The sequence below is a fragment of the Bombina bombina genome, chromosome 6 (assembly GCF_027579735.1).
Source record: "Bombina bombina isolate aBomBom1 chromosome 6, aBomBom1.pri, whole genome shotgun sequence".
NCBI lineage: Eukaryota > Metazoa > Chordata > Amphibia > Anura > Bombinatoridae > Bombina > Bombina bombina.
The window spans coordinates 484,716,783-484,731,710 of NC_069504.1; the positions used below are offsets into that span (position 1 = coordinate 484,716,783).

The 14,928-nt window shown below is 39.7% G+C and overlaps 1 protein-coding gene across 1 annotated transcript in view; it reads left to right on the forward strand.

Moving 5' to 3' along the window:
* The window catches only part of BBS4 (Bardet-Biedl syndrome 4), a 307,119-nt gene extending 298,229 nt beyond the window's left edge, over positions 1-8,890 (forward strand). Inside the window, exon 16 of the mRNA XM_053717315.1 lies at positions 8,414-8,890. Coding sequence (XP_053573290.1) covers positions 8,414-8,520 — 107 coding nt within the window. The 3' untranslated portion in view covers positions 8,521-8,890. The remainder of the gene's footprint in view (positions 1-8,413) is intronic.
* Positions 8,891-14,928: the final 6,038 nt, after the last annotated feature.

Consider the following 14,928-nt stretch of genomic DNA (forward strand, 5'->3'; position numbering starts at 1 on the left):
CCGGTAAGCCATTTTCTTAGTTTTAAATATAAGAATAAAGGGCTTCACAAGGGCTTTAAAGACTGGTAGACATTTTTCTGGGCTAAAACGATTACTTTATAAGCATATTTAATGGTTTATAACTTTGAAGAGTTATTTTAATCTTGGGAATTCTGTTAAAAAAACGGCAGGCACTGTATTGGACACCTTTTTCACTGGGGGCCTTTTCTAGTCATAGGCAGAGCCTCATTTTCGCGCCACTAATGCGCAGTTGTTTTTGAGAAGCAAGGCATGCAGATGCATGTGTGAGGAGCTCAGATCCACTGAAAAAGCTTATTGAAGGCGTCATTTGGTATCGTATTCCCCTCTGGGCTTGGTTGGGTCTCAGCAAAGCAGATACCAGGGACTGTATAGGGGTTAAATGTAAAAACGGCTCCGGTTCCGTTATTTTAAGAGTTAAAGCTTTCAAATTTGGTGTGCAATACTTTTAAGACACTGTGGTGAAATTTTGGTGAATTTTGAACAATTCCTTCATACTTTTGCACATATTCAGTAATAAAGTGTGTTCAGTTTAAAATTTAAAGTGACAGTAACGGTTTTATTTTAAAACGTTTTTTGTGCTTTGTTATCAAGTTTATGTCTATTAACATGTCTGAACCATCAGATAGACGATGTTCTGTATGTTCGGAAGCCAAGGTTCCTCTCCATTTAAATATATGTGATGAATGTGACAAACAAAGTAGGGACAATGATGCCACTGATAATAATGTTGCCCAAAATGATTCCTTAAGTGAGGGGAGTAAGCATGGTACTGCATCATCTCCTTCTATGTCTACACCAGTCTTGCCCACTCAGGAGGTCCCTAGTTCATCTAGTGCGCCAATCCTCCTTACTATGCAACAATTAACGGCTGTAATGGATAATTCTATTAAAAACATTTTAGCCAAAATGCCCACTTATCAGCGAAAGCGCGACTGCTCTGTTTTAGATACTGAAGAGCATGAGGACGCTGATGATAATGGTTCTGACATGCCCTTACACCAGTCTGAAGGGGCCAGGGAGGTTTTGTCTGAGGGAGAAATTTCAGATTCAGGAAAAATTTCTCAACAAGCTGAACCTGACGTTATTACATTCAAATTTAAATTGGAACATCTTTGCGCTCTGCTTAAGGAGGTGTTATCTACTCTGGATGATTGTGACAATTTGGTCATTCCAGAGAAATTATGTAAGATGGACAAGTTCCTAGAGGTCCCGGTGCCCCCCGAAGCTTTTCCTATACCCAAGCGGGTGGCGGACATTGTAAATAAAGAATGGGAAAGGCCCGGCATACCTTTTGTCCCTCCCCCTATATTTAAGAAATTATTTCCTATGGTCGACCCCAGGAAGGACTTATGGCAGACAGTCCCCAAGGTCGAGGGGGCGGTTTCTACTCTAAAACAAACGCACCACTATCCCTATAGAAGATAGTTGTGCTTTCAAAGATCCTATGGATAAAAAATTAGAGTGTTTGCTTAAAAAGATGTTTGTTCAGCAAGGTTACCTTCTACAACCAATTTCATGCATTGTTCCTGTCACTACAGCAGCGTGTTTCTGGTTCGAAGAACTAGAAAAGTCGCTCAATAAAGCATCTTCTTATGAGGAGGTTATGGACAGAGTTCAAGCACTTAAATTGGCTAACTCTTTTACCTTAGACGCCACTTTGCAATTAGCTAGATTAGCGGCGAAAAATTCAGGTTTTGCTATTGTGGCGCGCAGAGCGCTTTGGCTAAAGTCTTGGTCAGCGGATGTGTCCTCCAAGAACAAATTGCTTAACATCCCTTTCAAGGGGAAAACGCTGTTTGGCCCTGACTTGAAAGAGATTATTTCAGACATCACTGGGGGAAAGGGCCGCGCCCTTCCTCAGGATAGGTCTTTTAAGGCTAAAAATAAAACAAATTTTCGTCCCTTTCGCAGAAACGGACCAGCCTCAAATTCTACATCCTCTAAGCAAGAGGGTAATTCTTCTCAAACCAAGCCAGCCTGGAGACCGATGCAAGGCTGGAACAAAGGTAAGCAGGCCAAGAAGCCTGCTACCGCTACTAAGACAGCATGAGATGCTGGCCCCCGATCCGGGACCGGATCTGGTGGGGGGCAGACTCTCTCTCTTCGCTCAGGCTTGGGCAAGAGATGTTCAGGATCCTTGGGCACTAGAAATAGTTTCTCAAGGTTATCTCCTGGAATTCAAGGAACTACCCCCAAGGGGAAGGTTCCACAGGTCTCAATTGTCTTCAGACCAAATAAAAAGACAGGCATTCTTACATTGTGTAGAAGACCTGTTAAAAATGGGAGTGATTCATCCTGTTCCATTAGGAGAACAAGGGATGGGGTTTTACTCCAATCTGTTCATAGTTCCCAAAAAAGAGGGAACATTCAGACCAATTTTGGATCTCAAGATCCTAAACAAATTTCTCAGGGTTCCATCGTTCAAAATGGAAACCATTCGGACAATTCTTCCTACCATCCAGGAAGGTCAATTCATGACCACGGTGGATTTAAAGGATGCGTATCTACATATTCCTATCCACAAGGAACATCATCGGTTCCTAAGGTTCGCCTTTCTGGACAAGCATTACCAGTTTGTGGCACTTCCATTCGGATTAGCCACTGCTCCAAGAATTTTCACAAAGGTACTAGGGTCCCTTCTAGCGGTGCTAAGGCCAAGGGGCATTGCAGTAGTACCTTACTTGGACGACATACTGATTCAAGCGTCGTCTCTGCCACAAGCAAAGGCTCATACGGACATTGTCCTAGCCTTTCTCAGATCTCACGGGTGGAAAGTGAACGTAGAAAAAAGTTCTCTATTCCCGTCAACAAGAGTTCCCTTCTTGGGAACAATAATAGACTCCTTAGAAATGAAGATTTTTCTGACAGAGGCCAGAAAATCAAAACTTCTAAGCTCTTGTCAAGTACTTCATTCTGTTCTTCTTCCTTCCATAGCGCAGTGCATGGAAGTAATAGGTTTGATGGTTGCGGCAATGGACATAGTTCCTTTTGCGCGAATTCATCTAAAACCATTACAACTGTGCATGCTCAGACAGTGGAATGGGGATTATACAGACTTGTCCCCGACGATCCAAGTAGATCAGAGGACCAGAGATTCACTCCGTTGGTGGCTGACCCTGGACAACCTGTCTCAAGGGATAAGCTTCCGCAGACCAGAGTGGGTCATTGTCACGACCGACGCCAGTCTGGTGGGCTGGGGCGCGGTCTGGAAACCCCTGAAAGCTCAGGGTCTATGGTCTCGGGAAGAATCTCTTCTCCCGATAAACATTCTGGAACTGAGAGCGATATTCAATGCTCTCAAGGCTTGGCCTCAACTAGCAAAGGCCAAATTCATAAGGTTTCAATCAGACAACATGACGACTGTTGCATATATCAACCATCAGGGGGGAACAAGGAGTTCCCTGGCGATGGAAGAAGTGACCAAAGTAATTCAATGGGCGGAGAACTCAATAACTCAATTATGGGGCATTCCAGACATGGATCTGATGGCGTCTCGTCAGAACTTCAAGGTTCCTTGCTACGGGTCCAGATCCAGGGATCCCAAGGCGACTCTAGTAGATGCACTAGTAGCGCCCTGGACCTTCAACCTAGCTTATGTATTCCCACCGTTTCCTCTCATTCCCAGGCTGGTAGCCAGGATCAATCAGGAGAGGGCTTCGGTGATCTTGATAGCTCCTGCGTGGCCACGCAGAACTTGGTATGCAGACCTGGTGAATATGTCATCGGCTCCACCATGGAAGCTACCTTTGAGACGGGACCTTCTTGTTCAAGGTCCGTTCGAACATCCGAATCTGGCCTCACTCCAACTGACTGCTTGGAGATTGAACGCTTGATTTTATCAAAGCGTGGGTTCTCAGATTCTGTCATTGATACTCTTATTCAGGCTAGAAAGCCTGTAACTAGAAAAATTTACCATAAAGTATGGAAAAAATATATCCGTTGGTGCGAATCGAAAGGATTCCCATGGAACAAGATAAAAATTCCTAAGATTCTATCCTTTCTACAAGAGGGTTTGGAGAAAGGATTATCTGCAAGTTCTTTGAAGGGACAGATTTCTGCTTTATCTGTTTTACTTCACAAAAAGCTGGCGGCTGTGCCAGATGTTCAAGCTTTTGTTCAGGCTCTGGTTAGAATCAAGCCTGTTTACAAACCTTTGACTCCTCCTTGGAGTCTCAATTTAGTTCTTTCAGTTCTTCAAGGGGTTCCGTTTGAACCCTTACATTCCGTAGATATTAAGTTATTATCTTGGAAAGTTTTGTTTTTGGTTGCAATTTCTTCTGCTAGAAGAGTTTCAGAGTTATCTGCTCTGCAGTGTTCTCCTCCTTATCTGGTGTTCCATGCAGATAAGGTGGTTTTGCGTACTAAACCTGGTTTTCTTCCGAAAGTTGTTTCTAACAAAAATATTAACCAGGAGATAGTTGTGCCTTCTTTGTGTCCGAATCCAGTTTCAAAGAAGGAACGTTTGTTGCACAATTTGGATGTAGTTCGTGCTCTAAAATTCTATTTAGAGGCTACAAAGGATTTCAGACAAACATCTTCCTTGTTTGTTGTTTATTCTGGTAAAAGGAGAGGTCAAAAAGCAACTTCTACCTCTCTCTCTTTTTGGCTTAAAAGCATCATCCGATTGGCTTATGAGACTGCCGGACGGCAGCCTCCTGAAAGAATCACAGCTCATTCCACTAGGGCTGTGGCTTCCACATGGGCCTTCAAGAACGAGACTTCTGTTGATCAGATATGTAAGGCAGCGACTTGATCTTCACTGCACACTTTTACCAAATTTTACAAATTTGATACTTTTGCTTCTTCTGAGGCTATTTTTGGGAGAAAGGTTTTGCAAGCCGTGGTGCCTTCCATCTAGGTGACCTGATTTGCTCCCTCCCATCATCCGTGTCCTAAAGCTTTGGTATTGGTTCCCACAAGTAAGGATGACGCCGTGGACCGGACACACCTATGTTGGAGAAAACAGAATTTATGCTTACCTGATAAATTACTTTCTCCAACGGTGTGTCCGGTCCACGGCCCGCCCTGATTTTTTAATCAGGTCTGATGAATTATTTTCTCTAACTACAGTCACCACGGTATCATATGATTTCTCCTATGCATATTCCTCCTTTACGTCGGTCGAATGACTGGGGAAGGCGGAGCCTAGGAGGGATCATGTGACCAGCTTTGCTGGGCTCTTTGCCATTTCCTGTTGGGGAAGAGAATATCCCACAAGTAAGGATGACGCCGTGGACCGGACACACCGTTGGAGAAAGTAATTTATCAGGTAAGCATAAATTCTGTTTTTGACCACATCATCCTCTTTATGCATGTTGTCTTACTCCAATCTGTATAGGCTCGAAAGCCTACTACCAATTAAGCATATTCGGTGATGTGCATCTCTGTAATGAGAAGGGGTGTGGTCTAATGACATCAACACCCTATATCAGGTGTGCATAATTATTAGGCAACTTCCTTTCCTTTGGCAAAATGGGTCAAAAGAAGGACTTGACAGGCTCAGAAAAGTCAAAAATAGTGAGATATCTTGCAGAGGGATGCAGCACTCTTAAAATTGCAAAGCTTCTGAAGCGTGATCATCAAACAATCAAGCGTTTCATTCAAAATAGTCAACAGGGTCGCAAGAAGCGTGTGGAAAAACCAAGGCGCAAAATAACTGCCATGAACTGAGAAAAGTCAAGCGTTCAGCTGCCAAGATGCCACTTGCCACCAGTTTGGCCATATTTCAGAGCTGCAACATCACTGGAGTACCCAAAAGCACAAGGTGTGCAATACTCAGAGACATGGCCAAGGTAAGAAAGGCTGAAAGACGACCACCACTGAACAAGACACACAAGCTGAAACGTCAAGACTGGGCCAAGAAATATCTCAAGACTGATTTTTCTAAGGTTTTATGGACTGATGAAATGAGAGTGAGTCTTGATGGGCCAGATGGATGGGCCCGTGGCTGGATTGGTAAAGGGCAGAGAGCTCCAGTCCGACTCAGACGCCAGCAAGGTGGAGGTGGAGTACTGGTTTGGGCTGGTATCATCAAAGATGAGCTTGTGGGGCTCTTTCGGGTTGAGGATGGAGTCAAGCTCAACTCCCAGTCCTACTGCCAGTTTCTGGAAGACACCTTCTTCAAGCAGTGGTACAGGAAGAAGTCTGCATCCTTCAAGAAAAACATGATTTTCATGCAGGACAATGCTCCATCACACGCGTCCAAGTACTCCACAGCGTGGCTGGCAAGAAAGGGTATAAAAGAAGAAAATCTAATGACATGGCCTCCTTGTTCACCTGATCTGAACCCCATTGAGAACCTGTGGTCCATCATCAAATGTGAGATTTACAAGGAGGGAAAACAGTACACCTCTCTGAACAGTGTCTGGGAGGCTGTGGTTGCTGCTGCACGCAATGTTGATGGTGAACAGATCAAAACACTGACAGAATCCATGGATGGCAGGCTTTTGAGTGTCCTTGCAAAGAAAGGTGGCTATATTGGTCACTGATTTGTTTTTGTTTTGTTTTTGAATGTCAGAAATGTATATTTGTGAATGTTGAGATGTTATATTGGTTTCACTGGTAAAAATAAATAATTGAAATGGGTATATATTTGTTTTTTGTTAAGTTGCCTAATAATTATGCACAGTAATAGTCACCTGCACACACAGATATTCCCCTAAAATAGCTAAAACTAAAAGCAAACTAAAAACTACTTCCAAAACTATTCAGCTTTGATATTAATGAGTTTTTTGGGTTCATTGAGAACATGGTTGTTGTTCAATAATAAAATTAATCCTCAAAAATACAACTTGCCTAATAATTCTGCACTCCCTGTAATAGGAGTCTAACCTGCATATTAGATCAGACTTAGAGAGACAGTAATTGGCATGTCCAAGATGAAAGGATATAAAGCTTTGTAATGGCTGTGTAAGATAATACCTGTGGCTTAAATTGAGAACAGTAAATGTCTAATGGTTGCATGAGAAGAGAGTTGTATGTCTTCTGATAGTTAGAAAATTCTCTCTTGTCTATTGGGTGAGTAATTCAGATTATCTTTGGTCAAAAAGTGAATAGTTTATAACAGTGTTACTTACCTGTTGGGCTTTAAAGAAAGTGGCTTTTTCTTTCTTAGCTGTGAGAAAAGCCTGTATTGCAGCTGAGCTGAGCAATAGAGAAAGCTGGGACTTAGGGCTGAATAAGAAAGCTAGCTAAAACCTTGGAGAAATAGCCTAGCCTGGCTTCTGTAATGGGTTGAGACGGACTGGGTATCTATTTAAAGGGACACTAAACCCAATTTTTTTATTTAATGATTCAGATAGAGCATGCAATTTTAATCAACTTTCTAACTTACTCCTATTATCAATTTTTCTTTGTTCTCTTGCTATCTTTATTTAAAAAGCAGGAATGTAAAGCTTAAGATCCGGCCTATTTTTGGTTGAGAACCTGGGTTATGGTTATTGGTTTGCTAAATGTAGCCACCAATAAGCAAGCGCTATCCAGGGTGCTGAACCTAAAATGTGCTGGCTCATAAGCTTTAAATTCCTGCTTTTTAAATAAAGATAGCAAGAGAAGGAAGAAAAATTGATAGTAGGAGTAAATTAGAAAGTTGCTTTAAAATGCATGCTCTATCTGAATCATTTAAAGGGACATAATACTCATAAAAATCACTTGAAACTGATGCAGTATAACTGTAAAAAGCTGACAGGAAAATATCACCTGAGCATCTCTATGTAAAAAAAGAAGATATTTTACCTCTCAATTTCCTCAGCTCAGCACAGTAAGTTCTGTGTAAAAAGTTATACTCAGCTGCTGCTCAGCTGCAGGTAAAAAAAATAAAAATAAATGAACAGCAGCCAATCATCACCAATGCTGAGGTCATAAACTCTTTTACTGTGATCTCATGAGATTTCATAGTAAACTTCCTTAAACTGAATAGGGAAATAAGATGAGTGTGCAAGTAAGCTCACTCCCTTAGCTGTCCCAGGACAGACATACTGATTTGCTGCTTAGAAGTCCTTTACAATGGGATGTAGCTACTGAGGAAATTTTGAGGTAAAATATCTTTCTTTTTTACATAGAGATGTTCAGGTGATATTTTCTAGTCCGCTTTTTACAGCTATACTGCATCACTTTCAAGTGTTTCAACATTTGGGTATCATGACCTTTTGATAAAAAAACTTGGGTTTAGTATCCCTTTAACTGGTAAATAATAGATCTGTAAAAAAAAAAGCTTTCTTAATGGGTATAAGAGTGGCAATACCATGTATGTGTAAAAGTCTCATAGACTTCACTATACCATATAATATTTGTCAGAGAACCAGTGCTACTTATAGAAATACTTCAATATTTTAGTTTTGTTTTTTTATATTAAGAGCATTTTGCTAACATGGTTTTCTCCTTTTTTCTGTAGGGATTAGCTGTCCTCCTGTTTCTAAATTACCATCTTTACCACTAGAACCAGAGGATCTCACAAGTTCAGGATCTGTTCCCTCAGACCATAGGAAGGATCCCAGCTAACAACCTTTAGGACACAAATCAATAATAAAGACCTAAAGCAAGCTTAAAAGACAGATTTCCAGGAAGAGTGAGATCCACAGTTAGAAAAACTAAGACCTTGCTGTAGGTGTTTCCTGTGTATGCAAGTTGGAAACAAATAGATTTAGACTGGTATGGAGTTGGTAGAGAGCCTCACTGTTACAAGTTCTGGAAATAGTTATTTACAGATATTAGTTCTGTAATGCTGTAGAAATGTAAGCAAGCTACAACCAAATTTCATTCTAAAGAATGCTTCTTCAGCAACAAATTATGACTGCAGAAATTAGCAGGATCTTTATTTTATCGTCATCAAGATAGTTAAGTATAACTGAAGAATTATTTAATTACATATATATATATATATATATATATATATATATATATATATATATATATATAAAGTGACACATAATTTTAATTGTTAAATTAGTATATTTTATTTATTTCCTCAGTGTTAGAGCCCCTAAGCCAGGATATTTAACATGTTTTGAATTTAGGAGCCAGAAAATACAATTTCACCTTACAGGGTATTATTTTAACAAGAAACACATTCATATTAAAGTCAGGTATCAGCCTGCAGCAGACACCATATCCGTATTCCCTGCCAACTAGGAAATACAAAAGAGAATGCCCTGTCTCAGCAAGAGAATATCTGTAAGTAGCTTTGAGCACAAAATGCTAGCTTATTTATGTGTTTTGAAAATCCCTGAGTAAGATCCAGTGTGCTAAATGTTTCATGTTTGTTATAGTATAGTGTCTATATGCAAACTACATGCAGTCTTAAGCTTCCTGACCAGCACAATGTCTTCAGGGCATCTCAGAGCAGCACTTGTGACAACACTCCTTGTTTTGCTCTTTGTCACACTCCAACTCTCGTTCCTTTCACCATCACCTGGATATTACAAGAACTATTATTCACCTGGGGAGGGATACAGAAAGCCGGAGAGCCAGCTACTCTTATTTCCTGAACCTCTGCTTCTCATAGGGCTAGAAAAGATTAGTGAGCCAATCAGCGATCCAATGGAAACATGCACCTCAGCTCTGTCCTTAGTGTCATATGTGACATGGGAGCAGCCATGTAATCTTGCAGCCACACTGTTGCATACAGGAAGTAGGAGATTTTATGAGATTGAGGGCAACAATAGTAATGGTTACTATTGGCATCATGTGATGTAATTGAAAGAAACAAGCAGTTAGTTGGGGCTGTTTGCCAGGTCCTAGAATTATCCAGTCAGTTTGGCAATCTGGCACACAAGAGGTCAGGATAAAAAGTGAACTGAAAGAAGCAACACATACATAGAATACAATGAAAATACAATGTACTTTGGATTACACGAAATGAAAGATAAGTAAATAAAGAAGATGTGCTTTCATTAATGGAAGAAATAAATGTTAAATAGAACATAACAATACTTAACTTCAGTCAGTCTGAGCTATGCTGTTAAATGTCTCAATACCCCTTTTCACATTTGCATTTCAGAAATGTATGATAAGGTTGTACTTCACATTGTTCACCTCCCATGTTCTATGACACCATTTTTTATAAGCATATAACTTATGAATAGATGGAGAAAAAAATGAAAGAGAAAAATAAGAACCCCCATTTTGGCTTACAGACAGCCTCTACTTCTTACATAGTCCATATTCAATTGGCTAATCAAAATGCAAGACCGGCTAAACTTATGCTGGTATTAGCCCTCTATCTACCCTTACTTTTCTTTACCATAGACTCATTCAGTATGAATCGTTATGCAGTGACATCAATGCAAGAGTGTTTGCTCCTGCATATTTCTGATATTCAATAGCATACACTTTACTACTGAATGGGAGATTGCAGAGTGTGAGTATGTGTGTATATATATATATATATATATATATATATATATATATATATAATCTCCTGTACTATATACTAGTCATTGTGCAAATCCAGATGATCCATTCCTTTATGTTACTTTATTTGTAGTAAACGGTTTGTGTGCAGATAAAAGTGTCTGAAGTGGGTTTATTTTACAGAGTACTTTTAAATGGCTGTGGTTTGGCTTCTAAGTCCTGGAGATGGGAAATTAGAGGGTCTTGCAATTCTGTGCTTTTATGTTGGTCGCACATTAATGTATCTGTACATAACTACAAAAAGCCCCTGTTTTTAAAATTAAATGGTGAAACTGTTTTAGGCTGAAGTCTCTTCCTCTTTCCATTCTTTATTTGTAGCCGATTTCTGAGGATTTATTTAAGCCTGGTCAGATAATAATAATTACTTCTAGGTGTATGTCATGTATTCAGTTGCTGAATTACTTTTACAGCACTGGGTGGTATTTCCAATTTAACCAAATATTTTGTGATTCCTTTATAGATTTGTCCTGTGTTATTGGTTTCTGTTTTTCACACAGTTTACATACTTCTTAAAAGGATATGAAAACCAAAATGTTTATTTTATGATTCAGGCAGCACATACAATTTTAAAATAGTTTCAAGTTTACTTTTTTATTTTTATCAAAATGTTCTTCATTCTGTTGGTATTCTTTGTTGAAGAGATACCCACGTAGGTAGCATGCACATCTGGAGAACTATGTGTCAGGAAAAAGTGCACTTGTAAAACTTTCAACAAAAGATAGCACAAGAACAAATAAATATGTTAATAGAAGTAAATTGGAAAGTTATTTAAAATTATATGCTTTAAATGTAAACCCTCCACCCATTTTTATATAACATCTGGCAACTTGATAATTTTTAGAGCAAAATTTGCTTCTCAGAGTATGTTGCTTAGCAACTCTAACAAACTGGGGTAAAGTACTGGTTTTTCAACCTTCACCTATGGTCAACTAGGTCAACTTAGCTACATCATATATGTATATACACTAATTGCGCTTCAGTAACAGTCATTGTGAAAAAACATAATTTATGTTTACCTGATAAAATTAAATTATTTATTGGTGGTGAGAGTCCACGAGAATCCTTGCTGTTGGGAACTCATCCTTTGGCCACCAGGAGGAGGCAAAGACACCCTACAGTAAAAGCTTTAATATATCTCCCACTTCCCTCCCAGTATTTTGTATTGTCAAGAACAGGAGGAAGAAGAAATACATATAATAGGGTAAAGAGGTGCAAACTAGAAATGCTGCCATTAGCAAAATTGGGTGGGTTTGTGGACTCTCATCACCAAGAAATTAATTTATCAGTTAAGCATAAATTGTGTTTTCTTTTTAAAGGTGGTGAGAGTTAACGAGAATTCTTACTGTTGACCGGCCTCCAAGAAAGCTCTAAGAAATAGATGGCTCAACATGAGGCTACAAAATAGATGATGCATTTTGGCCCTTACGTTTTCCATGAAAATACGATGCAAGCCGGAGTCTCTACGGGCTTAGCCTGAAAGATAGCAATTAAGACCTCAAGTCTTCTGACTAGGACACTGGAAAAGAGATAGATTAACAACTGTGAAAAAGACAGAGAGAGTGCAGCACAAATTAAAGGGTGTTAATCACCTCAACTATCCCTTTAAAGAATGATTGTAAAGATGAAAATACTGACACATCGAGAAATAAATATACAGAATTGCAAGTCCAAAGCCCTAAAGCTGGATATACAGTAGCTCTCTAAGGAGAAATAAAGAACAGCCCTCTCCGGACCACCTCAGATCCCCGATCTGATAAGGATAAACTTTCGGGGGCTCAATAAGCCAAGCAGCCACAGCTAGATGCAAACTCCAAATCTTAAACTTGCTAGATAGTAAAACAATTCATTAGGCACATACCATGCTCAATTCCTTCCTAAGTAGTATGCTCTGAAGGAAGAGAGACGAAAGCCTCAGCTTAAAAGCATGTAATGCAATAATCCTTAAAACAGCACCCTTTATCAGATTCCATGATTAAGGGCGACTACACAAACAGAAGCAACGTATACCATAAAACTGCCCCAACAGATATTAGGCAGCTACAGCGACATAGCTGAAAACTGCAATACAGATCTACACCTGTTCTGCAGCATGCAATAGGAATGCACCACAGATTGGAAATAGTAACTGTGGTATACCTGAGAACTGCAACCTAGGACTTTAAATCCTGTATTACTGCTCTAGTGTATACCATAGTAATGGTTTAAACTGTCACTAACGAAACTGCAGAATCCACTAAAACTGCAATGCGAAATCTCTGTATAGACCATGGCATACACCAGAACTGCAACCCAGCATGTGCAGTTAATGCGGTATACACTAGAAGTGCCATACTGGATTGAAGCACTGAGATATATGCTAGAACTGCAATACAGGAATCAAATAGTTACTGCAGCATATACTAGAAATGCGATTCAGAATTGAAACAGACACTGGGGTATACCCTAGAACTGCAACATCAAAGTAAGCAGATGCTGTACCCTAGAACAGTAATACAAGATTTAAGCAGTTGCTGCAAAATCCACTGGACTGCCATACAGGATTTAAACAGTTCACAGGGTATAAACTAGAACTGCAATACAGGATTAAGCAGATACTGAGGTAAACGCCAAAACTGCAATATAGAATCTCAGTAGATATCACAGTATACACCAGAACCTTAATCGTTACTGAGGAATACACCAGAATTGCCATACTGGATTAAAGCACTGTGTTATATACTAGAACGGCAATATAGGAATTTGAGCAGCTACCACAGTATACACTACAACTGCAATACAGAATTGGAGCAGTTTCTGAGATATACGTTAGAACTGTAATACAAATATTAAGTAGGTACTGCAGAAGAACACTAGAACTGCGAAACAGCATAGGAGCAACCACTGTGGTATACGTTAGAACTGTAATACAGGATATAAGCAGTCATTGTGGTATATCTGAAAACTGCAAATCTGGTACAGGTGCTGCAGTATAATTAGAAATAGAATACAGGTTATAGTCCTTACTAGAGTATACATGAGAACTGCAAGCGAATAATTAAGCAGTTAGTGCTTAGTGTAGTGTGCAGGTGAAAAAATTTGGGAGCTAAAAAAGGAAATTTATGCTTACCTGATAAATTGATTTCTTCTACGATAGGACAAGTCCACGGATTTCATCCTTACTTGTGGTATATTATCCTCCTGCTAACAGAAAGTGGCAAAGAGCACCACAGCAGAGCTGTATATATAGCTCCTCCCTTCCCCTCCACCCCCAGTCATTCGACCTAAGGTTTTAGGAAGAGAAAGGAAAAGCTAAAAGGTGCAGAGGTGACTGAGGTTGTTAAATAAAAAAATATAGTCTGTCTTAAAATGACAGGGAGGGCCGTGGACTCGTCGTATCGTAGAAGAAATCAATTTATCAGGTAAGCATAAATTTCCTTTTCTTCTACAAAATACGACGAGTCCACGGATTTCATCCTTACTTGTGGGATACAATACCAAAGCTACAGGACATGGATGAAAAGGGAGGGACAAGACAGAGACCTAAACGGAAGGCACCACTGCTTGAAGAACTTTTCTCCCAAAAACAGCCTCAGAAGAAGCAAAAGTATCAAATTTGTAAAATTGGGAAAAAGTATGAAGGGACGACCAAGTCGCAGCCTTACAAATCTGTTCAACAGAAGCATCGTTTTTAAAGGCCCATGTGGAAGCCACAGCCCTAGTAGAATGAGCCGTAATTCTTTCAGGAGGCTGCTGTCCAGCAGTCTCATATGCCAGGCGGATGATACTCCTCAGCCAAAAAGAAAGAGAGGTAGCCGTAGCTTTCTGACCCCTACGCTTTCCAGAATAAACACTGAATAAAGACGATGATTGATGGAAATCCTTAGTCGCCTGTAAGTAAAACTTCAAGGCACGGACCACATCCAGGTTATGTAACAGATGCTCCTTAGAAGAAGGATTAGGACACAAAGAAGGAACAACAATTTCCAGATTAATATTCTTATTAAAAACAACCTTAGGAAGAAATCCAGGTTTGGTACGTAAAACCACCTTATCAGAATGAAAGATAAGATAAGGCGAATCATACTGTAACGTTGAAAGCTCAGAAACTCTTCGAGCAGAAGAAATAGCAACTAAAAACAGAACTTTCCAAGATAACAATTTAATATCTATGGAATGCATGGGTTCAAACGGAACCCCTTGAAGAACTCGAAGAACTAAATTCAAATTCCAGGGAGGAGTAATTTGTCTAAATACAGGCTTAATTCTAGATAGAGCCTGACAAGAAGACTGAACATCTGGCACATCTGCCAAATGTTTGTGAAGCAAAATTGACAAAGCAGAAATTTGTCCCTTTAAGGAACTTGCTGATAACCCTTTCTCCAATCCTTCTTGGAGAAAAGACAGAATCCTGGGAATCCTAACTTTACTCCATGAGTAATCCTTGGATTCACACCAATAAAGATATTTACGCCATATCTTATGATAGATTTTTCTAGTGACAGGCTTTCGAGCCTGTAT